Source organism: Heterocephalus glaber, unplaced genomic scaffold, assembly GCF_053883595.1.
Source record: "Heterocephalus glaber isolate CG9 unplaced genomic scaffold, H.glaber_assembly_v1.0 deba00001509, whole genome shotgun sequence".
Lineage (NCBI taxonomy): Eukaryota > Metazoa > Chordata > Mammalia > Rodentia > Bathyergidae > Heterocephalus > Heterocephalus glaber.
In genome coordinates, this window is record NW_028258325.1 from 3,811,640 (window position 1) to 3,839,595 (window position 27,956).

A 27,956-nucleotide genomic window follows, 5' to 3' on the forward strand; every position below is an offset into this window, starting at 1 on the left:
CCACGGCACCTAGCGAGCCTCCAGGCCGAGGGTCAGACCTCCTCGGATGGATTTGGGAGACTTTGAGACTTGTGATCTGGGTTCCTGGAAATGGGCTGAACTGGTGTTTCCATTGATGTGGTTACCTGGACGGTGGATTCGATTATCCGGCCTTCACGGGGTTGGAGTGGCAGCTTGCTGGAGGCCTCAGGTGGCGACGGGGTTGCTGCTTCTCCTGTTCCCCTTTCTCCCTCTTTGCCCTTACTGCAAACAAAGACTTAAACAATTTCAGTCCAATAAATGGCATCCACTTGAAGTGTCGTGTTACGTAGGTGTGGCAGCTGTGTGCACTTACGAAGCCAGCCAGGCTGAGAACATCACCGCCTCTTAAAGCGTTCCTTGCCTCTTAAAGCGTTCCTTGCCTCTTAAAGCGTTCCTTGCCTCTTAAAGCATCCTTCGTTCTCTGTGGTCCTTCCTGGCCCTGCCCTGCACCCTGATCAGCGCTGATCAGCTTTCTGTCGGCTGTGGTGTTCATTTGCGCTTTCTAGAATTGCGCAGAAATGGAACCATGCCGTGCTTTTTTTTTTTAATCTGGCCTCTCTGGCTCAACGTAATTATTCCGAGATACACCCGTGTTGTCCTGTATATCGATAGCGTGTTCTTGAGTACTGCTGAGCGGTTGTCTGTTGTATGGTTGTGCCGTAGCTTGTTTATCCTTTCACCTGTTGAAGGACATCTAGGCTGAGCTGTTGTATGTATGAACAGGTGTGTATAAGCGTGTGTGCGCACGTGTTTTCTGCTCTCCATTAAGAGTGTTTGGATGGGATGCTGGGCTTGTGGTTAACTTTCTAAGACAGGTTCTCTGTAGCCCAGGCTGGCCTCAAATTCATGGTGATCTTTTTGCCTCAGCCTCCTGAGTGCTGGGATCACACGCATGTGCCACCACACCCATCTTTGTGTTTAACTCTGGAAGGAGCTTCCAGGCTGTCTCCCAGAGGGGCCTGAGCCCTGGGTATTCCCATTGTACAGGCATGGGGTGAATGCTCCCGGCACCCCACATCCTCACCAGGTTGGTGCCATCGGTCCTGTAAACATGAGCTGTTCTCAAGCGTTTCTGTCTGCCTGCGATCTTACTGCGAGTCTCGCTGGGGGCTTGGAGGCTGGGCACCTTTCTGGTGCGCACTGGCTGTCTACACCGCTTGCTCTAGGAGGTGTCTCCTCCTGTCTTCCTCTCCTCACTGGTGCTCCTGTGACTCAGCTGTGGGAGGTCCTCACACAGCGCAGACACAAGTGGTTGTCCCTCACCTGCATCCCGAATATTTCCTCTGGTCCCATCGATGGCTCTTTGTTCATAATGGTTTCTTCCAGAGAGCACACAGTTTTGACTTTGGTAATGTCCAGCTCATTTGTTTCTCTTTTGCTATTCATGCTTTTCATGTCTTGTCAGAAATCCTGGGCCACTCCCTTGGGATCTGCCCCGGGTGGGAGTCGGGGCTGGTGTTCACGCCTCCCGCATGGGGCTCGTCCATGGGGAAGACCCTCCTTTCCTCACGGACTTGCTCAGATGACTCTGGCAAAAACCAGTGGCACTTAGTTGGAGGACGGGGCATGGCCACTGAATACATAAATCGCCTCTTTTGGAGAGATGGAAAATGCCTGGGCGGGGTTGGGGTCCTGTTGGAAATACTGAGCAGGAGGTGTGGCCAGGCAGCCGGGACCTGACCTGCAGCTGAAGGGCGGCTGTAAGGCGGATGACCTCTGAAACTGACAGTGGCCCTGCCAGCCCTGACCTCAGCACCAGCTTGGGGAAATCGGGCCAGGACACAGCAGCCCCTGACCTGCGGGAGCAGACGGCCTGGCTGGTGGGTCTGGCGGGATGCTGATGTGCTGGGACCCAAGAGGCGTCCTTGTCACCAGGCCAGCGTGGCCCCCACTTGCTCGTCTGCCGGCTGTAGCCTGAGCAGGAGGGGCCCACAGGACCCCCACACAGGGAGGACAGAAGCCGGCCCGGGCCAGCTGCCCGGTCCAGACGGAGCGGTCGGCGGGACTCAGTGTGAGGCCGCTGGGCACCTCCTCCTCCTGGCACTGGACCACGCTTCCCAGTTTGCCGAACCGCTGGCTCGGCCAGCTCTGGGCAGTGCGCTGGGGACGGAAGGGAAAGGCAGACGGGTGAGGGTCGCACCGGCAGCCTGAGCCGAGAGTGGAGCCAGGGCGCCCGGCACACACACCGCATCTCTCTCCCTGTGCTCTGTGCATCCATCCTTCTCTCCGGCCCTGATTTACTGTGGATACACGATTCACAGTGTGATCGAAAAATACAGTGAATGTTTAAATATAAAAGAAAATATATTAAAATAAAAAGACATGTTGCCATGGATCTCTCTCAAAACACTCCCCTAAGTGTGGAACACACTCATCCCAGCGTTCTTGCCGCTTCCTGAAGCAGCTCAGAGTCCTCTGTCGTGAGTGTCTTTAGTTGCACTGTTGTAGCTGCTTTGATGTCCAGAATCCATTCAAAATATTTACTTTTCATGGTCATTTTGACCTTGGGGAAGAGCCAGGAGTTGCCCTGTGCCGGACCCGGTGAATAAGGTGGGTGAGGACAGGGTGTCATGTTTTTAGGAGCTGCCTTTCCGCTGGACGGCGCTCAGCAGTAGCATTCACTGGATTTTGATCACAACGAAAGAGGACTGCAGAGCTGCTTCAGAAAGTGGTGAGTGTGTTTGAAGAAGGGCACTAGGTAGTGCACGCTCTCGGGGGTGCTCGATGGCAATGTGTCTTACTGTAATAAGTGTTTTTTTGTTTTTGTGTTTTTTGGCAGTACCAGGGATTGAACTCAGGACCTTGAGCTTGCAAGGCAGGCATGGCACCACTGAGCTAAATCCCCGGCCCAATAAGTGTTTTAAAATGTAAACATTCCCCATGTATTTTCATCACACCTCCTCCTCAGCATCATCGCCATCATCCATTACTAACTGCAGCTGACACTTTTGCTGGTTTCTGGGCACCAGGGGATTCTCTCTGCATTTCATGGCGTCCTCACATCCGGCCCTGAGTCTCCTGCCCCTTCAGAGATGGGGGCTGAGTCCCAGAGGCTGTAACTTGCTGTGCATCAGGGGCCTCCCTCCCCGCTGTCAGTGCTTTGCCTTTGCCCTCAGACCTCAGCACGGGCGTTCCAGGCCCTGGCGACCTGGCCAGTGCTAGGGGATGCAGGGGATCCCTGTCCTCAGGGGAGACACCTGGGTGACCAGGATGTCTCAGGGGCCGTTCTGTAAGAAAGCAGGCAGGGCCAGCCGGTCTCCTCTCCATCTCCTTCTTGTCCTGTCCCAAGGCCGGATGCGGGCCCAGGCCACCTGGCCACCTTTGAACCCTGGCCTTAGGGTTCTGATTGAGGGATGGCACCCAGCAGGCTGTGCTGAGGCCGGAACTGGTGTCCCCTCCGCCCTGAGCACACTCCCACCTGGCCTGGCAGACCCAGCATCCTGAGCGGACTCTGATGCTCATAGGCAGACCCGCGGTGCCCCCGTCCCCCTCTCAGGCCATCTGCCTCTACCAGCCTGGCCAGCAGACACTCGGTGAGGGCTCTGGGCTGGGATCAGCTGGCAGCCATCGTCTGGGCCTCCCCCTACCTGTGCCCTGTGGAGTGGCCTGGAAGGGGCAGCCATGTCCACCCTGCAGCAATCTCTGGGCTGGCAGAGCTGGGCACAGCCACAGTTTAGAGGTGGGGACACAGGGATTTGCTGAGGCTCATGATGCCCCATCTTTTCTGGGACTGGGTTTCTGTTTGATGAGCAAGGGACTGTCTTAAAAAATGTGTTGGGACGCAGTAGAATATTACTCAGCCATAAAAAGGAACTGGCATGCCTAGGGAAGCACTGTGTCAGGTGAAAGAAGGTGGATAGCCACAGAGGCCATGCGTGCTGTGACCACATTTATATGACATGTCCGTAGGACAATCCGTAGGTACAGAAGGTGGGGTCATGGTGGCCTTGAACTCACTACATAGCCCAGGCTGGCCTCGAACTCATGGTGATCCTCCTGCCTCAGCCTCCCGAGTGCTGGGATCACAGGTGTGCGCCACTGCACCCAGATGCAATTTATTCTCTCTCTCAGAGCAGACACTTGGCCAAACTCCATGGTAGACACTGGTGAGCCCAGCCTGGCCTCAGGTCCACCCATCTCACTTTAGCTTAGCCTGCCAGGTGCCTGTATGGCATGGGGTCAGGCAGAGGTCCTGTTTTCTGGGTTATCAGACTTTGAGGTCCTGGGTGGCTCTCAGCACAGGACACCACTGGGCCTCGTGCTCAGGATGACAGCGGAAGCCAGGACTCTTGCCTGGCACAGAGCCGTCCTTGCACTTGGCCTGCGCTTGGTGGCGTGTCATGCTGTTGTTCTGTCCCCGCCTCTGTGTGTCGCGTGTGGCTGCGTGTGGCACATGGTGAAGACTACTGCCCTGGGCATGGAGTGGGAAGGCCAGGAGGGCTTCCGGAGGAGGTGGCACCGGACAGGGTCCCAACCCAAGGGGAGTAGGCGGCTTGTCCCTGATGTGGGGGTCCCAGGGGTGGGACCCCTGGCTCTCAGTGCAGACAGCTTTTCCTAAGGCAAACCCCAACGATATTCACTCAAAACATAGGCAGATATATCTGTAATCAATGCACTGTTGGAGGGTGAGGCAGGAGGATTGCAAATTCAAACCCAGCCTGGGCAACTTAATGAGACCTTATCTCAGAAAATAAAGTGGGCTGGGGATCAGCTCAGCACAGAGGCCCTGGGCTCAACCCCCAGTACTGCAGCAAACAGATCCCACAACCAGATGTTCATCATCCATAGGCCTTTGCTGAGCCTGAGGTGGCACTGCCTCGGCCTGGGTGGGAGGGACTGGAGTCAGCAGCAGCTCTGTAAGTTTTGCGCAGCAGGACAGAGGGCCTGGGGCTGGGGACGGTGCTCGGTGAGGCTGGGCCCGGGTCCATCTGTACACTTCTGAGCCTGTGGCTGCAGACTGTAGGCCAGAAGCAGAGGCAGCACAGACTCCAGCCCAGCCTTGGTCTGGTCACGGGGTGCTGCCCTCGGGAGGATTCCTTCTCCCACTGCCAAATGGGAGAGCGGGGATGTCCCCCCGGGAGCGGGATGAGGTGCAGAGAGGGCAGTGGATCTGAAATGACTCAGAAATTGTAAATCGCTCGAAGACGTTAGTGCCTGTTACTGTGGTAACCGCCCAGTGATGGTGGACCTCATGTCCCGGATAGCGGTGATTCTGTTTAATTTAATAGCATTGTTATTTTCCCCATCATAAAAATAACATGCATTATGCATGTGTCTAAACGCACCAGACATACACATTAAATTCTGCAATTTTGTCAATTATACCCCAGTAAAACAATTAAAAATACATTCGTTACGGAAAATGTAGAAAACAGAAAAGTAGAAAGAGGAGAAAAAAATTATTCTGTTTTAACCACACCAAAGCAATCCCTGTTAGCATTTTGGAGACTCCTCTCCCAGCTTTCCCTGCTTGCTTGCCTGTTTCACAGGGCTCTGTGATCACTGGTCTATATAATTAAACACGTTTTATATACAGTTTTACATCCTGTTCTTTGCCCTTAGGGGCTTTTAATATGCAATAGCCAGAACCAGAGCCACCCAACCAGAGGCTCCGACTTCAGCCCCTGGGTGTCCCTGGCTGGGCAGCTGCCCATGGAGGGGCAGCGTGGGGTGGCTGGGACCTGGTGACCCCACGCTCAGTGGCTCCGCAGTGGTCTTCCCCAGCACACTGCTTTCCTGGTCTTGTCCAAGTACAATGGCGTGTGTGTCACCTTGATCCATGAATGTGTGCAGCCTCTCATCCCGCTTCTGACCCTTCTCTCTCCTCTCCCCTCACCATCAAAGCTGGCATCCACCAGGGTACAGAGGGCCAGGCAGCCGGGGGCCGTCTCCGAAAGGCGTGTGTTGAACAAGTGTCTGGTTGCGCCTGCTACACATAGGACCACGGAGGCCTTCAAGTGCGCGTGGCCTTGAAGCCCAGGAGCTGCAGTGGCAGAGGAGGTAGATCACAGGCAGGGCAAGTGTCCCGGAAGAAAAGACCAGGGTGAGGGACATCAGGCTGCTCTGCTTGGGCTCCGGGTGCAGATGGCAGATTCAGCAAGGGGCTCACGTTGGGCCTCTGAGGAGCAGAAGTGACAGTGGAGACCAGAGCCCACTGTCAGGAGTGGAAGGAGGGAGAGGCAGTAGAGGAGGCTGGGCTGCACAGAATGGGTTTCCTTTGGCTTCCTTTGGTTTCCTTTGTCTTCCTTTAGCTTTTGGGGCTACTGAGGCCCTAATGGGCTAGGCCTAGGCTTGGCCAGCGCCTCTGCCTGCCTCCATGGGCAGCCATGACAGGCCTGTCCCCCGCAGAGGCAGAGGCAGAGGGCACAACCCAGGGCCGAGCCCCTTCCAGGCTCGCTTACAGCTCACCTGCTGATGTCCCACAGGCCCCATTCAGAGCCATGGGCAGGGGACAGGGCCGGACCAGAGTGGGGCCCCGCCGAGTTCCACGGAGAAGGGCGAAGGTGCACAGCTGGGGTTACTGGGGAGCTCCGCCGGGGCTGTCAGGCCACCCTGAGACCTTTGCTGCCCTGACTGCAAAGTGGGGACCGACGAGGGGGCTTGAGCAGGGGACAGTCAGTCTCCGGTGTCGCCAGCCCCCTCCTCTGCCCCATGCAGCCAGCCTGTGGTGGGTGAGGGAGATGTGAGTGGATCTGCTGGGAGGCGTCACAGGGTCCAGGCGGGATGGAATAAGTGGCTGGAATCCCCTTGTGCTGGGGGGTCCCGGGGCTCCGGAGGGGAGGGGTGGTGACCCCAGCTGGTGAGTGCCACTCCTGCAGGCACTGTGTGTCCGTCTGCGGTGGGCAGGGAAGGGCTGGCCTGTCCCTGTGGCTGGAGCGCGGGCCCCTGGTGGGGTCTAAGCCAGGAGGGCGAGGCCATGTCCGGGTGGCTCTAGATGCCACCGTCCCTTTGCATCCACATGCTGAGGTGTCTCTGCTGTGGTGCCCGTCCCAACCCTGGTCCTCTCTGGGGCTCCCCAAAGGGTCCGTGTGCGGGTCACTGTCTGGCGCTTTGCCCAGCTGCCCCATGCCCGCCCTGCCTGTCCCCGAGGCTTGGGCCCCAGACCACCTGCTGTCGTGTGCCCTGCCCCGTGGAGACACCCCTGCAGACTGCTTCCTGGAGGAGGGAGGGACAGGAAGCTCTCGAAGCCCATCCCGACCCTCCGACCCTCCGCCCAGGGCTGTCCCCTGCTGGTGGCTGTCTCAAGAGCACCCCTCCTGTCTCTCCACAGCCGATATCATCTCTACTGTCGAGTTCAACCACACCGGGGAGCTGCTGGCCACAGGTGACAAGGGTGGCCGGGTCGTCATCTTCCAGCGGGAACCAGAGGTGTGGAGGGGGTCTGTGGGGAGGGGCAGGGCCAGAGGGGCGGGGTTGGGATCGGCGGGTCTGGTGGGGGTCAGGCGGCAGGCTGGGCTGAGGGCCACAATAGAAGGGCCTCTGGCCCACAGGTTTACCGTGCGTCCTGCCCAGTTGCCTCCCTGAGCCCGGCTCTGCCTGGGTCCTGGGGAAGGGGGTGGGGACGGGCACCAGCAGGTGCAACCATAGAGTTCTGGGGTCCAGCGGGCTCACAGAGCCTCTGAGCCCCTCCACCCCGCAGAGCTTGGCTGATTGCTCCCTGCCTGTTGTGCTACTGTCCTTGACCCCAGAAAACCAGGGACTGTGCTGCTGCGCTGTTGAAGCCCCAGTTAATCTACCCCCTGCAGCCCACAGGCTCGGCTTGGCTCTTGCTTAGGCCTCAGCCCTCCCAGCCTGTCCCCATTTCCTCCCCTGTCCCTGCCTGACAGAAGGAGCCTAGGACAGCTGCCCCGAGGGCCATTTTGAAACCCTGACAGCTCTCGTGATAAAAGACCCCCCATTTACTGAGCACCTACTGTGCCCAGATGCCCTGCTAAGCACCTCCTAATTGCTCCCACAGAGGTACAGATGCACACCCACTTCACAGATGGGGAAAGTCCTGGGTCACCCAGCTGGTGACCAGAGGGCCAGACACAGGACCCGGGCTGTGGGTGCCGAGACTGTGGCCGTGCTGAAAGCAGGAGGGGTGGGTGGGCAGGATGAGGGAGGAGCCGAGTTCGCTCCACCCCTCACCCGGAGCTTCCCCCAGGCGAGCAGTCACTCCCCTGACCGCAGCAGCAGGGCTCACTCTGGGTCCTCGAGGACAGGCTAGGGGCCGCCTGTGCATCAGCGGTCCAGGCGGTGCCGTGGCTGGCACTGTGGGTTGCCTTTTGCTTGGCCTTGGAGAGAAATTAAATTGGCAGAAACCGGTGGCTGTGTTTTGAATTTTTCTCCTTTAGTTGTTTCTTCATTCTGTTCCCCTGACCTTTGTCACAACCTGTGATCATTTCCAGGGAAGTGAACTGGAGGCGAAAGTATTAAAGAGCTTCAGAGCTTTTCAAAAGTGACAGGTGACAGGACTAGGAACCTAAAAATAGATACTTTAAAATAATGAACAGAAAAATGGATACTTTAAAAAATGAACAGAGAGGCAGGAAGCTGTTGGCTGTCTTCCTTTGCCCCGGTCCTGGGCGGCAGAGCCACCCCCACGGCAGGGGTCTTTGTCACAGGGAGGTCTGCTGTCCCAACCAAGATGGAACTGCAAGGCGGGCCGGGGACCCTAACCCACCCCAGGCGGGCCTGATGGCTGCGGGACGTCCACCCCAGTGTGCCTCTGCTCCAAAGTGCAGGCCTGCGAGTCTGGCCAGGATGGACACACAGGCACAGGCCAGCGCAGTGATCGTGAGGCCCTGGAAGGTGCCCTGGTGTCTGGGTCTCCGCCTGCTGCTCTGTATGACTGGGGAGAGTGACCCTGTGCCCCCACCCCAGAGAGGAGCACGGAGGAGGGGAGGTGTGGGAGCCCTTGCTCAGTGCCCAGCACATAGTAGGTGCTCAGTAAACACAAACTCACTGGGATGTGGCTCTTACTGCCTCACTGTGTAGAAAGTGACATGCGGTTTCCTTTGGACATTGAGTTGGACCCACTCACCGGTGCTGCTTAGTAGCCATGATGAGGCGGTGTCAGGCTGTCCTGCAGCTCAGCCCACCCCTGGGTTTCCTTGCAGAGCAAAAATGCACCTCACAGCCAGGGCGAATATGACGTGTACAGCACCTTCCAGAGCCACGAGCCCGAGTTCGACTATCTCAAGAGCCTGGAGATAGAGGAGAAGATCAATAAGATCAAATGGCTCCCACAGCAGAACGCCGCCCACTCGCTGCTGTCCACCAACGGTGAGCTGGGGCCGGCGTGCACGTGGCTGGGGTCCCCGGGAGCTGAGTGTGTTTCTGTGTACGGAGAAACCAGGCTGGAATTTCCTGTTTGTGCTGGCTGGACATGGGTCATTCCCGCTACTGTAAACAGTGCTGGCTTTGGGGGTGTGGGGGCCAGGTCAGGAAACCCAGTGAGCCCTGACACAGACTGTTGGAATCCGGGACCCGTGGCTCGGGGCGCCCCTCCTGGTGGGTGTAGGAAGGCAGAAGGAGCAGGATGGGGTAGGGGGTCCCTACCTCACAGAGGACTCGGTCTGCACCGCTAGATTCTGCCACAGACCCAGGGTTCCACCCTCCCGCTGCCTCTGAGCCTCAGCGGTTCCCTGTGGGATGAGGGGTGGGTGGTGATGCCCACCCATGGCCTGGAGAGCGGCAGGTGCTGCCGAGCCTGATGGCTGCTGCCCTCACGGTGACCTGTGCAGAGCATCCTCCCCAGGCAGGGTCGCCCTCAGTGCCTCATCCCCTGTCCAGAGCCCTGGCTGTCCCACATCCCCAGGGTGGGAGCCCCACCCAGATCTGCCGGGTCCTGTGCTCAGGGCCCAACCTCAGGCACCAACAGAGCCAGGGCGCCACAGTGCCAGTCTCCTCGCTGCTTCCTTCCCCTGGCCATGCTGCGTTTATTCTGGGTGCTCTGCTAGGCAGGGTTCCACCACATGAAGGAAAGTCACCTGCTTTGCTGACTTGACTTTTAGCCTTATGTAAGAACCTCTCACAGCAGGGCCTGAGACATGTTTAGCCAAGGTGACACCTGGAATTAACCAACACAGCTATGGAAGCTTCCTACATGATGTGGAGTCCAGGGAAGTGAGGCTCCCAGGAGCCAGCTGCTGGACAGCAGGGTGCTGCTCCTTCAGGAAGAGCACAGGGGTCACCTTGTCAGCGAAGGACTTTAAATAGTAGGACTGTGTAGCCTATAACCCAGCACTCTGGGAAGCTGAGGCAGGAGGATCCAAAGTTTGGGCTCAAGAGTGGGCAATTTAGGGACTTGGTGAGACTCTGTCTCAATATTATAAATGAATGAACGAATGACTGAATGGGAGTATAGCTTAGTGCAAAGGTCCTGGGTTTAATCCCAATACCCCTCAAACAGAGTAGGGAAGTACAGTGGTCCTAGGTCCGCAAATCAGTTTAGGAGTTGATGGATGTTGGCCCCAGAAAGCAGTGCTGCCTTTAGGATCAGCGACGAGGAGGGAGCTGCATGGGGACAGGCACTGCACAGGGTGCCAGCGGGCACACTGTCCAGGAATGGGGTGACGCCACGTGGCCCCGATTTCCATGTGAGCACGCGGCCGGCTGCGGTGGGTACTCCGTGCTCTGCCCTGGTGGGGGGTCACATGTCCGATTTCTCCATTCTGTCCTTAAAGATAAAACCATCAAGTTATGGAAGATCACCGAGAGGGATAAAAGGCCCGAGGGCTACAACCTGAAGGACGAGGAGGGAAAGCTGAAGGACCTGTCCACAGTGACATCGCTGCAGGTGTGCCTGGTGGTCCCACGGGAGAGAGGGGTGCTTGGGCTCTTTTATTAAACCCAGAGGATTTTAGGGCTTGAGGGGCTTTTGGGGTGAGCCCCGGGCCGTTCTGCATCGTGGCTGGGCTGCGTCGTCCGGTGGCTGGGGGCTCTTTCTCCACTGTGCCTCAGTTTCTCACCAAGAGGCTCCGATCTCCAGAAGGATGTGCAGGTGCCACATTGCTCTCCCTCCCCACCCCCGCAGACTGAGCAGGTCCCTGTTGAGCCCCCAGCGCGTCACCAGTAGGCAGCAAGGATCAGTGTTGTCCCTGAAGGAGAAGTAAATGTTTACACACGCTGGCCTCTAATGATGAGCAGATTACACAGATAAGCTCAGAGGACCCAGGGGAGCCAGTTCACTTCTGTGTTGGGCAGGGGGTGGCAATTCCTGCCCCTGCACCCCCAGCCCAGGGAGGCATACGGGGGCTTTATCTAGTGGAGGGATGCAATTATCACGTCTTGATTGGTCTGGCGTTTTGAGGCAGAGCCTGGGGAAGATGGGAATCACACATACTTCCCTCCCGGCCTGGGAGTTTTCTCTATGTCACCTGCATCCCAGGATGCTTAACTGTAAACTGAGGCTGGAGGAGGGAACTTGGGTGTTGTACTTGTTAGGGTTCTCCAGAGGAACAGAGTCCATAGGATGTAGATCTTTATGCAAAGGATCAGGGGATTAATCAGACCAGCTCACAGGAGGAGGGGCGGAGTCCACAGTGGCAGTGTGCCTGCTGCAGAGAGGAAGAGCCGCTCAGCCTGAGAAGCTGACGATGCAGGACAAGACAGGCCAAGGAGGCAGCGCCAGTCCAAGGCCGCAGGCCTGGAAGCTCCCTGGGGAGCCGCTGGTGTGAATCTGCCTTGCAAGGCTGGAGAAGCTGGAGTCTGGTGTCCTCAGGGGACGGCAGCAAAAGATGCCCAGGCTCTGCAGAAGGGAGCTCTTCAAGTGCAGGCCGACTTCCTCCTCCTTCCCTTTCATTCCATCTGCCTGCAAGCTGATTGGCTGGAGCCACGCCTGCCAGGGCGGGCCTTCCCCTCCATTTGCTAGCCCACATGCCAGTCATCTCTGGGAACACCCACACACCCACCCAGAAGCTGTACAAGTCCCCTAGGCGACCCCTAACCCAGTCAAGTTGGCATTGTGATTAACCAGCGCAGAAGGCCTGGTCAGGCCTTGTCTTGCCTCTGATCTCATTTGTTCATTTTGCTGAAGCCACCCTGATTGTACCTGGCTTTCTGCCTAATCCTAGTCATGATGGCAGAGCCAATGTGTGCTGAATAGCTGCTGCATGTGAGGCCCTGTGTTAGGGCCCAGAGCCCCAGAGATGAATCCAGGACTCACACCCTTCCCTTAAAGTGTCCCAGCCCCCACCTCAGGAGACAAACACAGAATCACCATCACACTGATGTTCAGTGCTGTGGCAGAGGGACACACAGGGCTGTGAGGGCTTAGAAGGCCTTTCTCTACTTTCTCTATTTGGTGAATTCCTATTCACCCTTTAAAACCCTGTCAGCCCTCCCCTCTGGAAGCCTTTCCTACGTAAGACAGAAGAAAATTATTGTGCTTCCTGTGCCCACTCTAGCCTTTTGTATTCCACACCATTCTGTCTTCAGTGCTGGGGTTTGTCTTCCTGTGCATCACCTTGACCAGACCGTGACTTCTGGAGGGATGGGGAGGACGTTTAGTTCCTGACACTCCCAAACCTTCAGGGCAGGCTGCCTTTCTTCCTGTCCCTTTTTACTTAAGTGGCCTTGGTGACTGGTTTGGAGGATGGCAGTGCCAGGAGGAAGCACTGTGGCCCAAGGAGGAGGAGATGCCAGGACTTTGCTGGGCCGGGGATGCCCTGAGCTCACGGTCCAGAGCACCCAGACTTCCTGTCTCTTGCACCTGAGGGTCCGCAGTGGGATGGTGGCCATGCCCGGGGGCAGGGAAGGTTTGCGGCAGACTTGGAATATCCCACAGGCAGGGACCAGCACAGGGAGGCCTCCGTGGGTCTAGACACAAGGACACAGACTCCCAGGCATGCACCATGGATGTGCAAACCCAGGCAGCAACACTGGAACCACCAGAGCGAGGCGGGCACAGGTGCCCCGGTGCGTGAGAACATAGGCTGTCACCCGCCTCACCTGACACAGCCCAGGGACACTGCAGGGACCGGCAGCTCCAGCCGCTATGACCCAAAACCCAGCACCCAGGGCTGCAGACAGAAATGTGTTTCTCGTGGTGGAGAGGTCCAGCATGGGTGCTCCTGTTTAGCTGTTGCTCTCTGCAGGCTTCTTCCACCCTCGCCCCTAGGGTCGGAGTCCTCATCTTCCAGGTGGAAAAACCACTGCTTACCCAGCTGCTCACATCTCATTGGTCAGAACCAGTCATATGCCCACACTCAGAGGCAAGGGATCCTAGGAAATGTAGTCCCTATCTGGGTAGCTTCTTCCAGTCATATCATTGCGGAACAGAGATGCAGTGTTCGGTGGACAGTTGGCTGGCTCTGCTGTGTTACTCTTTTCCATTTTACAGATGAGACTGGGGGCAGAGGGCTCCAGCTACTCATTCACAGACACACAGTGGAGAAGCATCCAGGCTGGGTTCAGGACCAGTCTCAGGAGTCTGCCTGGGTAGAGCGAGCAGCTTTTCCTGCAGGGCAGGGCAGGCGAGGGGTGTTTGTCATCTGTCCCTGCTTGTTTCAGTCCCTGCAGCACCAGGATGGACGGCTGCCCAAGTGGTGCAGCCTTTCCTTAGGTCACGGGCCCGATGCACCTGCCAGCCTCCCTGTCCCTCGCCACTCAGCTCTGACCCTGCCCCCTCCACAGGTGCCAGTGCTGAAGCCCATGGACCTGATGGTGGAGGTGAGCCCGAGGAGGATCTTTGCAAATGGCCACACCTACCACATCAACTCCATCTCCGTCAACAGCGACTGCGAGACCTACATGTCGGCCGACGACCTGCGCATCAACCTCTGGCACCTGGCAGTCACCGACAGGAGCTTCAGTATCCTTGACCTGGGGGAGGGCAGCTTCGGGGTGGGTGGGGCTTCTGCTCTCTTTCACTTCTTCATCCAGGATCCTTCCAGTTAGCATAGGTGAGGCCCAGATGTGGAATTATGTGTTGTCTACTTAGGAAAGCATGACAGTCCCAGCTGCTGGGGGTCAGGCCTAAGTGGCTGTGGTTCCCATCACCCTGGCCCTACAGAGACCATGCAGGAGGGAGAGAGCCCAGGGTCCATCACCCTGGAGGGGGACAGCTGGCCCAAGGACAGCTCCCTCATTGTCCCCTCCCCAGGGCCCAAGGCAGCCTGTACCTGAGTTGGATGGACAGCCCTGGGGTCCTGCCCAGGACATAGAGGGGTCCGGGGGCCCTGTGCTCAGTGTCCCTGTTTGAGGCTAAGTCTGGGTCAAGTGTGGTGACTGAGTCCCAGCAGACAGTGAGGACAGGTGGCTGGCATGGAGCCCTGGCTGTGCAGACATCACTCCCGAGTGAGGCTCCGGGTGCTGATGCCATGCCTGGTAGCACCTGTTAATTTTGTAACCGGGGGCTGACACTGTTGTGAGCTCGCAGCTGCTGTCAGCTGGAATTAATACCCGGCTTGTGTGGGGGACACTGCCCAGGTGTGTGGCCGAGGGTGGGGACCTCCTGGACTCTCATGCAACCAGACTGTCTCCGAGGGCCTGCTGGGGACCCAGAGGGAAGGGGAGTGGGCGGCCCGGTTAGAAGGAAGGAAAGAGGCTGACAGAGGCCCAGAAAAGTAGGAGCCCAGGGAGGAGGGAGTTGGGAAAGGCTCGGAGCCAAGCAAGAGGCATGGGGCACACACCGGCCAGGGCTTTGCAGCCAGCCGGAAGCTCTCCCTGGGAGCATGACTGCCACCTCCGACCTCTGTGCCCTCGGTGGAGTTGCTGCACCTCTCTGGGCTCATTTACTCTGATCCCTCCACGTGGGATGAGTCAGCCCCTGGTGTCCTGGGACCTCCACACCTGTCCTGGTCCCTGGCTGTGGTGAGTGGAGGGTGGGAGAGAACTGAGGGTCGGGAGGCTCCAGGAGCACTGGAGAGTAGTGAGGTGGACAGCTCCAGTTCTAGTGGGGTGGGCAGTGCTGGGCTGAACTACTTGGGCTGCAAACCCTGCAGCCCGCTGGTTCCTGCCGGTTGGAGCAGGGGTAGTTGGGGCTTTTCTGTTGCAGGGTCAGACCCCTCACTGGGGCTGCTCAGGGTGAACATGGGTATTCATGGGTCTTTGTAAGAGACCTTCAGGCATGGGTGGATCCAGGGGCTCAAATGGTGTCCCTGGGGTGGTGCTTTCTGGTCGTTGTCTCTGGTCTGCATCCTGGTTTGTCTTGGGCTCCATATGGTGGCATTTGTGTGCTAGCAGCCTGGGCTCCATCCCACTAGGACCCTCAAGTGCACCCCATTGGCTCTCTCTGGGGCTGGCTTCCTCTGAACCAATCACTGTTGAGGAAGGAGAATGCCCTGCTCTGGTTGGCCAAGCAGGACTCACAGCTGTGCTCTGCAGTTAGGGAGAGGGCCAAGGAGGAGGATGAAATGCAAGGACCCCAGGTCTGCAAATTGGGGAGGGTGGGACCCACAGAGCATCCTGGATAGGACTCTGCAGTTTCCAGAGCCATTCATTCTCTCAGTGGGCTCCAAGGCAGGGCGGCCGACACTGGGGATGGCGGAGGAGAAGGTGCTGGGGCAGGGTGGCCAGGAAGCAGGCCAGCAAAGACCCTTCCAGGCCACGCCCCGGCGCTGAGCCCTTCTGACCGGCTCCACCTCCGTCAGCACACTTAGCGGTAAACTCCCCGAGTGGGCGAATCCCCAGATGAACGAACAGTGGGGACCTCCCAACGCCTCCCTGTGCGCACAGGAGGCCGGGGGACTCATGGGGGCTGGGAGTGGGCATGCGGAGATGTGATGAGCCCACGGGTGGGAGTGTAAGCTGAGGCTCCCCGGGGGCGGGGCTTCTGAGCATCTCATTCCAGGAAACCTTCACAACCGTTGCTGCATCTGCTCTCCATGCGTTTTTTTTTCCTCTCAGTTTTATTTATTATCTTTAAATCAGGTTGCTAAATTTTTGCGTAAGTCACCATCTTTTGAAAGGGAATTAGCTTTACTATTATAGATTAAAACATATCCCATCAGCCAGCTGTGGTGGTGTTCACCTGTAATCCCAGTCAGGAGGCTGAGGCAGGAGGATCACTGTGTTCAAGGCCAGCCTGAACTGCATAGGAAGACCCTGTCTCTAAAAAATAAAAATAAAACATACCATATACCATAAATAGGAAGTGGCTATAAAAGATAAATACCATGAAAGCATTTGTAATGTTTATATTTGACAAAGGAATGGAGCCACACACTCTGCGCCAGGATGCAGGATTCTGGGTTCGAGCTGCTGCTCGGATCCTGCTGGCTGCGGGTGCACCTTGAGGTCCTGAGCTGTGACTGGCCAGTGTGGACCCGCATGTTTTACTTGGTGCACTTTCATTTGTTCAGACCTCAGGTTCTGCAGTGTCGCGGCTCTGGGGAGCTGTGTGTCCTGGGCTGGCCGGGCCCCGCTTGAAGCTCCCAGCGGCTCCTTCAGCGCCTGGTGGAGTTGCCAACAGCGGCTGGCTCCTGGTGCCACCTGACTGTTCCCAGGCATGGGGCTTGGACTGGGCCGTGCCCACCTCTGCTGGCCCCTCCCCGGCGTCTCTCCCTAGCCTCTGGCCCCATTGCCTGCTGCCTCCTGCCTGCCTCTCCCCGGCCCTCGGGGCTCCTTGGCCCACCCTGGTCACCCATGTTTGCTATAGATGCAGCCAACTCCAAGCTTTCCGCTGGGGAAGCCCTGGGATTTAGAACCTGGGCATGGCCTCTCACAGGCCCTGCACACAGTAGGGCTGTGAGCGGCCATAGATGGAGCAGCAGGAGACGTCAGGGTGAGGACACGTGCCATTTTCACGTGCTCCCAGGACATGGACATCCCCCGTGGACCCCTGGGCTCCAGGTGGCTCAGACTGTAGACTCCAAAAAGCCAAGGGGGTACCTCTGCTCCGGGGCCCAGAGGTCTGGGCTCAGACCTGTTGCTCATCCTCCCCGGGTATCAGCTTTTATGAACAAAACTTCTTTCATGAACAAAATTTCTCCTAGGATTATTTGTTCTTCTTTTTTTGGCTTGTTACCCTTTGGTGGTACTGGGGATTGAACCCAAGGCCTTTGCACTGAGCTATGTCCCCAGACCACTTTTTATTTTGAGGCAGGAGCTCTCTGAGTTGCCCAGTTTGGGCTCAAACTTGGAATCCTCCTGCCTCAGCCTCTCAGAGTGCTGGGTTCCAGCCATGTGCCACCATGCCCAGCTCTCCTAAGGTTATTTGTACAGGGCAAAAAACTGCACCGTCATGGCCCAGCTGCTAATTAGGATCCAGCAACAGGCTGGTATTATTCTCTATCTCAGACAAGAACCCCTCAGTAGTTGATGTGGGTTCTCATAAAGCCCCACATCTTTGCTCAGTAAAGTTTTTCCCCCATGCTGCAGCTCAACATCTGTTTGGAAAAACCTCTTGCATCCTTTAATATCAACATTTCGAGATGGGTGTGCAGCTCCGGGGGATTTTTCTAGAGCTGGGTGCATCTTAAAGGTAACAAATTGACAAGAGGCTGAGCTGATGGATCTGCTTTATTTTTAGCGCTCGAAGAATTTTAAAGATGGTTTGATTGATTTTTCTTCCCCTGAGCGATTTCTCATGCTGGGAGCGAGCAGCTCAGCCAGCCTCGACCTGGGGTGGATTTGGAATTCTCATTCCTGGTGCAGTCTGGAGGCCGGCTGGAGGAAGGGGAGCTGGGAAGGGGTGGCTCAGGCCACAGTGGTAGTGTTGCAGTCGAGACATCTGCAGACAGCACAGAATGAGCCCTCCTTTTCCGTCCTGAAGGCAGCAGGCAAGATGGCAGACCTCAGCGTCTGCCTCGGGCGGGGCAGCTGGCTGGGCAGCCCCTCCCCGGCTGAGGGCTTCCGGCGTGGCCGCTGTCCTTGGTGCTGACGGCATCGGGAGCCAATGGCACCTCCTTCCCGCTGTCGGTCCTCACCAGGCACTTCCCGTTTCTCCCTTCTGACCGAGGGGGAAACTGAGCCACCCCAAGGCTGGTGATCTGACCCAAGTCCTGCGGCTGAGCTCTCTCGGGGGCCGTCAGGGTGTGGAAGCCACACACCCGACTGTCACACTGGTGCACTTGGGTCACGACTGACCAGCACACACACTCGCCCGCGTCCCGGCCCCGGCCCTGGCCTGGCTGCGCCTGCGAGAAGCGTGTTGCGTTTAACTCTCTTGCAGCTCGCAGAGGAGGCGCTGCTCTCCCCATTTTCCAGAGGGGGAGACAGCTCTGAGAGGCGGGTCCCTTGCATGCCTCCTGCACCCCGCTCCCTCCGACTGCCCAGCCCCCTCTGGGAAACATTTCCTGGTGCTCATGTGAGACACCGAGGAGCAGGCCTTCATGCCCCTGCAGGGCAGGTGGGAGACTCGCCTGTCACCAAGGGATGAGCTTCCTTTCCAAAGACGCCTGCTGCTGCCCCAGCCTCATCGAAGAGTCCCCGCCTCCCACCTTCCCTCCTCACCCTGGGGACTCGCTGAGCCTCCTCCATTTTTTATTTTGAGATAGGGTCCCACTAAGTTGCTAAGTTGCCCAGACTGGACTCAAACTTGTGGTCTTCCTGCCTCGGCCTCCCCCAGTGCTGGGGTTACAGGAGTGCGCCACCACACCTGGCTAGGCCCCAGCTCCTGGAAACCAGGGCATACTGTTCAGCAGACCCTCCTGGGCCTTCTAGGGTGATAGCATTGCACATTTTGCAACCTGCTCAGTTTTATGGGTTCTCCCATGCCCCAGAGAGAGAGAAAGCCTGATTTTGATTCTGATCTGGCCAACTCGAGTTTCATAACTTCAACTGTGTGCTAGGCCTTTGTCAGATGTCCTCTCCTCAGTGCTCAGGATGGCCCTGGGCGGAAGTGACCACCACCTTCCAGACGGGAGGGCAGAGCGCAGAGAGGCTGAAGCTGGGAGAGGCCACATGGCTCCGGGGGTGTGGCTGGACGCTCAAGCCCTGCTCTTTGTCAGCAGCCCTCTTCCACCCCTGAAATGAGAGTCCTGCTCCCCAAGAGGGGCTGCCCCATCACAGTCAAGAGGGTGCTCTGCACAGAGACAAGAGGGGCCACCACACACTGAGCTGCCCCCACCAGTAACGCAGGGCCTCAGGGTGAGGCTGTCCAGAGGTGGGCGTTGGAGGAATTGTTAGGTCACAGTCAGGTTACTGGGGTGGTGTCCTTATAGAAGAGGGTCCAGGACACACGGACACCAAGGATTGTGAGCACGGGGAAGCCATGTGAGGACACAGGAAGCAGTGGTCACCTTAAAGCCCAGGGACAGGACTTAGGAGGAGCCAGCCCTGCTGTCACTTTGACAAAGAACTTCTGGACTCCGCGGCAGTGGGAACTAAGGAGATGGGAGCCGCTGCACCCCATGTCCCTGGCCAACCCCTGAGGGGCCCTTTCATGGCGTGGCCCTCAGCAGGGCTGCCTCTGTCTTTCCCCACCAATGGCTGCTCTGTTGCCATGGGAACACCCTGAGAGCAGCTTCAGTGACAAATGTGCACGAACTGCGCTCTGCTGGCTTAAATCTATGGAGCCCAAGGCCACGGTCTCCCTCACAGAGCCATGGTCAGTGCTCAGCCTCAGCTTGGTGAGGGACAGCCCAGACCACGGGTCCCACCATCCGGGCCCTGGGGTGCAGAGCCATGGGGAGAGCTGGGTGTGGCTGGAATTCACTTGCTGGGGTCCCTTCCTCCAGGAAGGCTTCCGTGCCTGCCTGTGTCTGGGCACTGCACTGGGGGGTGCTTGCTGATCTGGGAGCTCAGTTCGTCCCCGTGTCTCTGCAGACCAGCCTGTCACAGCATCTCTACCAAAGCCGTTGGACACGGGTGGCCTTGTTTGGGCATTTATGGGACACTTCCCACACTGGCCTCTCCCTCAGGCTTCTTGTGGGAACGACCAGGCTGGTTCTTCGGGTATGGGCTGGCACCGTGGAGTGGCAGGGGGGACACCGAGCTCCACCTGGTGAAGCTCATCGGCCCCAGGCTAGGCGCTCAGTGGGGGCTGTCCTGGGTGCAGAGGGACCTGGTCTCTGACACTCCTCAGCTCTGGAAGCACACGATGCTGGTATTGCCTGGCCAGGCCAGAGATCCGCCGGTGCCCTTGGCCACGGGAGACAAAGGAGCTTCTTTAAAAAGTCTGCAACCTGAGGACTCTGAAGAAGCTGTGGATCACATTTCCTATGTCCTTGGCTGGAAGGCCTGGACTTCACTCTTGGGGCTGAACACCCTGCCCCCTCGCTTCTGAGCCTTGTTGACTCCCCCAGTGCAGGCTCTGCCCCCCACCTGTCACCTGGCTCCCTCACCTTGGCTGATGGAGCCAGGGGCCTCCCTCTGGTTGGGTCTACTTGTTTCCTCAGGGCTGTGCCTGTTCCAGTTCCAGCCACCCCTGCCTCTCCCAGCTCCAGAGGCTGTCACCAGTCCTTGTGGCTGTGGCCCTAGGTCACTGCCTCCACCTCCACATGGCCAACCCCTTGGGTGTCTGTCTCTCTCCTGGGTGCCTCTTATGAGGACCCACTTAGATTGGGCCAAGCAAGGTGATCTGACCTCAGATCCCAAACGGTATTCCACCTGCACGGATGCTTCTCCCACATAAACCATGGTCATTTTTGGGGATCAGGGTTTGTGCATGCATCTTTAGGGGGCCACACGCAGCCCCTGACACTGCAGAAAGTAGTCCACAGCGAGTGGAGGTGTCTGGCACTCAGAGGTGATTTCACCTGCCCTCCTCCCCTTCTTTCCCACCTCCTCCTCTTCTACTCCCTCCTCTTCCTCTTCGTCCTCTTCCTCTTCCTCCTCTTCCTCTTTCTCTTCCTCCTCTTCCTCCTCCTCCTCCTCCTCTTCCCCATGTGCCTGATCTTCTCCAGAGTTCCAGGAAACCAACTCTTAGCTTCCAGCACCGTAGCCCCTTGGGCAGACAGAGCTGGGGCGTGGGGTCACACCCCAGAGCTGGGATCTGGGCTCACCTGCAGTGGAGAGGTTGGGACAGTGCGGGCAGAGACCCGATCACCAGAAGCAGCTCAGGGCACAGCTCAGCCCCCGCAGGCTGAGGGTGTGGGCGTGGCAGGAGGCAGTGGGCCCTGCCCGGGGCCTGGGAGCCTGAGGCAGCGCAGCCCCAGGCTGGATGAGTTTTCGGCCTCCTTGACCCCGTGCCCCAGACATCGTGGACATCAAGCCGGCCAACATGGAGGACCTCACGGAGGTGATAACGGCGTCCGAGTTCCACCCCCACCACTGCAACCTCTTCGTCTACAGCAGCAGCAAGGGCTCCCTGCGGCTGTGCGACATGCGGGCGGCCGCGCTGTGTGACAAGCACTCCAAGCGTAAGTGGCCGCTTGCTCGGGGAGGACGGCGGGCTGTGGAGTGGGCTCCTGGTCTCAGCTCTGACTGCCGGGCCTGGTCCGCCAGAGCTGTCAGGGCGCAGGAGCCTGGGGATCCAGGGGCGGCCAGCGGAAGCACCACCTCCTCCGGGAAGTGCCCCTGATTCCGTGCTGGCCAGGGCCCCCCTCTGCCTGCGGCCCCCAGTCTTCCTCCCTGGTGGGCTCTGCTCCGGGGACTTCCTGCTCCCCCGCCCTGGGTGCGTGACCCGTCACCTCCTCCCTAGGGCCCACCAGGGGGCGCCGTGGGGGTCTGGGGCCTAGGGACCCCTCAGCCAGCATCTCTGAGCCCTGCGTGTCCTAACCTGTCCCACATGACAGGGCCCAGCTCGAGGCAGTGCCGCTGGGCCTTCAGGACCCCTGTGGGGCAGGTCCTGAGCTCCTGGCGGAGGCCAGGTGTTCTCTGGGAAATTCCCAAGGCCTGCAGCGGGCCACACGATTTGTGAGTTTGAGGTAAGCTTCTCACATGCGTGTGCCCCGTGCAGTTGGTCTTTCTTTTCCTGTTGTCTCTTTGCCTGATTTTATTACAGTGCTCGACTGTCCTAGCAGGCTGGGCAGCACGCTTCCTTCTCTGGAAGTTGGGACAATAAATCTGCCCAGTGGGGTCTCGGCAAAGCTCACATGTCAGTCTGTCCAGTGTTATTTTAAGGGAGAGGTTTGTTTTTTTTTTCAAAAAACAACCAATTCAATTTCTTTTTGTGGAACTAGGGCTTGAACCCAGGGCCTCTGCACTGAACCACACCCTGTCCCTTTTTATGTTGAGAGAACTGAAACATTACATTGTCCAGGCTGAGCTCAAATTGTGATCCTCCTGCCTCAGCCTTCCAGACTGTTGGGATTAGAGGTGTGCAACACCACAGCCAGATTTTAGCTCTTTTTTTTTTTTTTGGTACCAGGATTGAACTCAGGTCTTTGCGCTTGCACAGCAGGCGGTAAAACCACTGAGCTAAATCCCCCGCCCAACCACAGCCAGATTTTAAAGCTTTCTAGAATGTTTGTTTTCAAGCTCAGTATCTTGCACAGAGTCTCTCTCTCTCTCCCTCTCTCCTGGGGATTGAACCCAGGCCTCACACACGCCGGGGAAACGTTCCGCCCCAGCCAGCCTCTGTCTAAATGCCGGTAGCATGACCCTCGACGAGTCCTAATTGCTCTCCCAGCCTGTTTTCCTGGTCCCGTTTCGTTTGGTGTAAAGCAGCCGTGAGCAGCTGAGCTGTGCCCTTGTGCTGTGTCCGGACTCTGTTGCCCTGGCCATCGGAGTGAGTCAGCGAGCAGGCCGTCTCACTCAGCAGGTGGCTGGTCTGTTTCTAATCAGAACGCAAAGGGCTGATTCCACCTGACTCTTGCCGGAGATCTGGAGGTCAGACTGATTCTCTGCCTCCCACTTGCTCGGTTGATTCATCTGCGCTGAAGCCCCGGGGTGCCCTGGACGGATGAGGAAACCGAGGGTCCGAGGGCACAGTCACCCCCCAGTCCTGTCCACCTCCGGCCCTGCTGGGGCACCAGGCCGCCCCATCCCCTGTCCCCGGCTTCTGTCTCCCTCCCTGAAGCCTTGGAAACTGGGGTCTTTTGTCTGCTAGGCTTTGTGACAGGGTAACCATGGAAACAGCCATCATGCGCCTCAGAATAGACAGTGATTTCTGGCTTTGGCAGTGCACGTGGGGAGGAAGGCTGAGCCCAGGGTGCAGGGGTGTCTCAGAGGTGGGGCAATGCCAGTCGGGCTCTCATGGATGCAGATGGATCTGTGCCACTGTGGGGGCCAAAGGTCTGGGGTCAAGGCTGTGGCAAGCTGGTCTCTTCCCGATCGTGCCCTTGCCACTTCCGGCCCCTAGAGGGCGCGGTGTCCCTCGGCAGGTCCCCATCCCCTCCTCACCTGTTCCTTCTGCCTGGGCCCTCGCTCCCTGGGTCTCCATGACCCTGTGTCAGCCCTCAGGACACCCCCGGTTCCAAGGTCCTTTGCCCAGCCACACACCTGTGAGGTCCCTTCTGCCACAGGCACGGGTTCCAGGAAGGAGGCCATGTTGACGCACAGAGAAGCTGAGACATTTGCCCAAGGTCACACAGCTAGGTGGCGCCAAGTTAGCCTCCAAGAGTCTCCTGCCATCAACCTGAGGTCTTTCTCTTGAAGTCTTGAATTGTGGGTGGGCCAGGCTCATTTAAAGGGGCCTGTGGGGTAGACACCCAGGGCTCACTCTGCTAAAGGATCTGCAGCAGAAAGGCAGCCTCAGCCAGGGGACGCAGAGGTGGGAGTGGCTAGTGCAAAGGCCCTGTGGCCAGGTCTCAAGGCCTGCATAGCAGGAGCGAAGCGGGGGGGGGGGGGGATGTGGGGGAGGGGCCCCTGTGAGAGCTTCCAGGCCACAGCCCACAGCCAGAGCTTTGGTCTGTTCTGAAAGCTGTGAAGCCACATGGGCCTCTGAGTGGGCAGTGTCTTGGCCTGGTCCATCAGGGCTGCAAAATGAGGAAAAGAATTTCAGGGAGAGGAAAGGAAAAAATGAAACAGGAAAGCTAGCGGGTCCACCCTGGGCCAGTGTCTCTGGCTTTAGCTTTGCAGTCCCAGCGTCCTCATGGCCCAGAGAAGTAGGGCTCACCTGAGGTCACAGAGCGGTGTGGCCAGGGCATGAGGGTCACCCACTCCCAGCAGCCTGCCCTCAGACGTGAGCTGTGACCCAGCCCTGCAGGGGTGCGCTGGGGGTGGCAGGAGGGCTGGCACCCGGTCAGGGAGGAGCGGGGCAGCCTCAGGTGGGATCCTGAGCCTCGGTCCTGGGCACTGGGGAGCCATGGGGGAGTCGGGCAAGAGGAGTGCACCTCAGCTGTGTGAGGCTGGGAGGAGCGCTGGGTGCTATTGCAGGGCAAGGGTTCCATGGGGATAGGTTCATCTGTCTTCTCAAAAAGCCTGTATCAAAAATTTCCCTTTTTTTCCAAAAGTTTCATAGACCTGTTTTTAAAAGCAAAGTAAGAACTTTTAGAGATAATATTTTTCAGGTTAAGTAATATCCTTCCCACTTACCCTCTGGACCTCTGGCCTGTTTGTCCTTAAAACCATCAGAACACCTGGCACCTTGGCTCATGTCTGTTATCCCAGCTCTCTGGAGGCTGAGGCAGGAGGATCGCAAATTTGAGTTCAGCCTGGGTAACCTAGTGAGACTGTCTCAAAATAATCAAAATAAAACAGAAAGGGGTGGGGATGTAGCTCAGTGCAAAGGCCTGACTTTCATCCTCAGTACCACCACCACCAAAAAAAAGGGAAGGAGGGAGGATGAATCTATCAGAAACACCCGAGGGCCGGGGATTTAGCTCAGTGGTTCCACTGACTGCCTCGCAAGTGCAAGGTCCTGAGTTTGATCCTTGGTACCAAAAAAAAAAAGAAAAATGCCCCAGTACAGCTGGGACGGGTGAGCCGCAGCCAGCGAGCCTTGCTGTCTGTTTTCAGCTGCAGGCTAGAGGGCTTCACGGTCTCTGGCCTCTGTGTCTCCTCCTCCAGGCTGGTGGGAGGCTCCCCAGTGCCCCCAGCCCTGAGGGCAGGGTGCACCTCTGCCACGGGGCCCATTCCAGCCTCACTCCGCAAGGCATGCTGGGACTCTGGTCAGGGCGGAGGAGCGGGGCCATCCCCAACGTGGGCACAGGGATGGCCCAGCTTGGGGTGCTGGCCCCAGAGGTGGGGGTGCCAGCCCGGCCCAGAGGGGTCCCCAGGCAGGGTTGGGGTGGGGGCTCAGGTCCCAGTGAGAGGCTGGGCCTCACTCCCATCTGCAGCAGCCCAGGGTCCTGCTGCTCTCAGCGTCCACCCCGTTCCTCCCGAGCAGGGGCTGTGCTCTGTCCCTGAGACAGCACTGGCCCTCACCGGAGGCCTGAGTCGCACAGTGACTCATCCCAGTTGGTTCAGACTTACGGTGGACAGGAGATGACAGGGGCCCCCCTGCAGCATCAAGGCGGACGAGCCTGTGCAGCCCCTGCTTCCAGCCCTCCTTGGCTCCCGGGGCCCTGGGCCCCAGCGTCCGCCCCTGGGCTCAGCCAGGACCCTGGTGCCATGAGGACATGGGTGGCTCCTCCGGTGGAGGCAGGAGCCTTTGCTAGTGGGGAAGTAGCTTCCCTCCCTCCCCGCTGGGCCGAGGCGGTGGTGAGTCCGCTCTGCACTCTGCGCCCACCCGGCCTCGGGTCATCCCTTCCTGCCCTGAAGCAGACTCACTCCCGGGCACCCTGCCTGTCCTTGGCCTCTGCACCGCCCAGTGCCGGTGTCCTCGCCCTCGGCCTGCCCTCAGGTCCTGGTGGGGTGGTCCTCACATCCCCTCCTCCCCTCTCACACCTGTGAGGTCTGCACGACCCTCCAGGCCGGCCTCGGGCCTTGGCACGAGCTGCTCCTGCTGCCTGGAGCGCTCCTTGCCCAGGGGTCACTGCCCATGAGAGGGAGCCGGGGCTGTGCCTGGGGAACGCAGAGGCCTGCAGCTGCCCCGTGGAGGGGAGCTGGCTGAGAATTGCATGTGTACAAAAGGTGAAAGCAGGAAGAGCATGGACCCTGGACAGGAAGGGAATGAGGCGGCGAGGACCCAGAGAGGCTCAGGGCTGGGGCTCGAGACCAGGAGGCGCTGGCAGGGAGGGAAGCTCAGGAGCCCCTGAGCTCTGGTCAGGTTCCTTGTCCTCATCTCCGGCCTGGAGTCAGAACAGGCCCAGGCAGGGCTGCCGAGCCCTCGGTTTCCATGGGGATAGTTGCGAGGGTTGCCTGTGTTTAAGTCTGCCGTCACTGGCCCCTTCCGTGGTGTTAATGCCTGGCCCTGCAGGACCCTGGTCCCCACCTGCTGCAGCCCCAGGGCCACTGTAGGACGCCTGTGACCAGGCCCTGACAAGGCCACCTCGCCTAGCGCTGGCCTCCATGTCACCAGGAGGGGGCGGCAGAGGCCAGCAGGGCTCTGGGTTCCGTGCACTGCGTTCTTGTAGCTCTGAGGCCGGACCGAGATGTACAGACCACTGTAGTTTTCTTGACGAAAAGTGAGGGTGATAAGGATATCAACTGACATTTTTACTGAGGGTTAGACAAGCTAATACAGTAGATAATCAAAATATATGGAGTGTTTACATTTAAAAAATGATCACAGTGAAAGTTGCATTGCCATAAATCCCCTCAAGCAGTCCCTTCACTTTCAACCACGGATCCCATCCCTCGCTGCTTTCTGCAGCAGCTCTGGAGTCCTCTTTCCTGCCTGTCTTTATGAGGCATGATAAAACCAGGGAATGCTGCTGCCCAGCGCCATCCGAAGGAAAGGCATCCTAAAAACATGACGCAGTGTCCTCATCCACCTTAGTCACCGGATCTGGCACCGTGTGACTCTGGCTCTTCCACGAAGTCAAAATGACCATGACAGGGAAACGTTTTGAATCCACTCAGGACCCTGAGGCAGCCAGGACAGTGCAACTAGACACTCACGAAAGAAGATTCCAGAACTGCTGCCAAAAGTGGCAGGAAAGACGGGATGAGTGTCTGAAGCAAGGGGGAGGATTTTGAGGGGGATTCATGACAGTGGATTTTACTGTAATACACTTGAGTTTTAAAAAATGTTCACTGTAGTTTTTTGATCACGCTGTGCACACAGGAAGAGCCTGCACAGAACCTGCCTCGGAGTAGCTGCTGTGAACACTGTTCACACTGGTCCCTGTGCTGGTCCCTCCCCTGTGCAGGGCCAGTTTGGGCCGGTGCCTGAGAGGTGTTCTGTAGGTTTGATGAATGAATGAGCAAGTGTACACATGACAGCTGAACCCGGGGTACACACCCGTCCTTGGGGCTCTTTGTCTCCGCAGTCTTCGAGGAGCCCGAGGACCCCAGCAGCCGCTCCTTCTTCTCCGAGATCATCTCCTCGGTGTCCGATGTGAAGTTCAGCCACAGTGGCCGCTACATGCTCACGCGGGACTACCTCACGGTCAAGGTCTGGGACCTGAACATGGAGGCACGGCCCATCGAGACCTACCAGGTGGGCCTCCAGGCTGCCGTGGGAGAGCCAGAGCTCAGGAAGGAGCCGGCGGGGCTGCACACGAGGCCTCCCACGCCTCCCTGGAGCTGGTGCCTGGGATTGCAGCGCCATGTGGTCTGAGCACTGCCCTTCCCAGGGAGCCCCCGCCAGCAGCGCCAGCAGGGGTGATGCAGGTGCACCCAGGTTTCTGGGCCCTCAGCACAGGGGCAGCATTATTTGTTATTCTTCTGTGTGGTCTGTCCTTCAGGTTGGGGTAGAAAACAGAATTTGCATGGTGTTAGCTCAGCCCGTAGAGGCAAAGTGGGTGGTGCTCACCTGGAATCCCAGCTCTCTGAGAGGCTGAGGCAGGAGGATCCTAGGTTCAAGCCCAGCCTGCACAACTTAGCAACTTAAGCAGACACTATCTCAAAATTTTAAAAAGGGCTGGGAAGGGAGGGAGGTGTCTCACAGCTGACCGGAGCGATTCCGAGCTGACTCCGAATCCTTTGCTCCCTGTAGAGGCCAGGCCGGGCCATGTCCTGGGGGAGGAGGAGGGCCTGGGAAGGGGCACAGGGCTTCCGGGTCCGCCACCTGTGAGCCCACAACAGTGTCCGTGGCTCCCCCACCTCCATGTCCCTCAGAGGCCTGAGCTGGGGACAGGGCCAAGATAAGCCCAGCTCACACGGGCAGGCATGCCAGCCCGGGCTCCTCCCTGTCC

General features: G+C 58.2%; 1 protein-coding gene across 2 annotated transcripts in view; it reads left to right on the forward strand.

The window, feature by feature from the left end:
• Nucleotides 1–27,956, forward strand: part of Ppp2r2c (protein phosphatase 2 regulatory subunit Bgamma) — a 77,893-nt gene that overhangs the window by 44,096 nt on the left and 5,841 nt on the right. For both annotated transcript variants that reach the window (XM_004847320.4, XM_004847319.4), the window contains exons 2-7: nucleotides 7,292–7,389; nucleotides 9,123–9,288; nucleotides 10,692–10,804; nucleotides 13,642–13,819; nucleotides 21,087–21,251; nucleotides 27,090–27,259. In XM_004847320.4, the coding sequence (XP_004847377.1) occupies nucleotides 7,292–7,389; nucleotides 9,123–9,288; nucleotides 10,692–10,804; nucleotides 13,642–13,819; nucleotides 21,087–21,251; nucleotides 27,090–27,259 (890 nt within the window). The remainder of the gene's footprint in view (nucleotides 1–7,291; nucleotides 7,390–9,122; nucleotides 9,289–10,691; nucleotides 10,805–13,641; nucleotides 13,820–21,086; nucleotides 21,252–27,089; nucleotides 27,260–27,956) is intronic.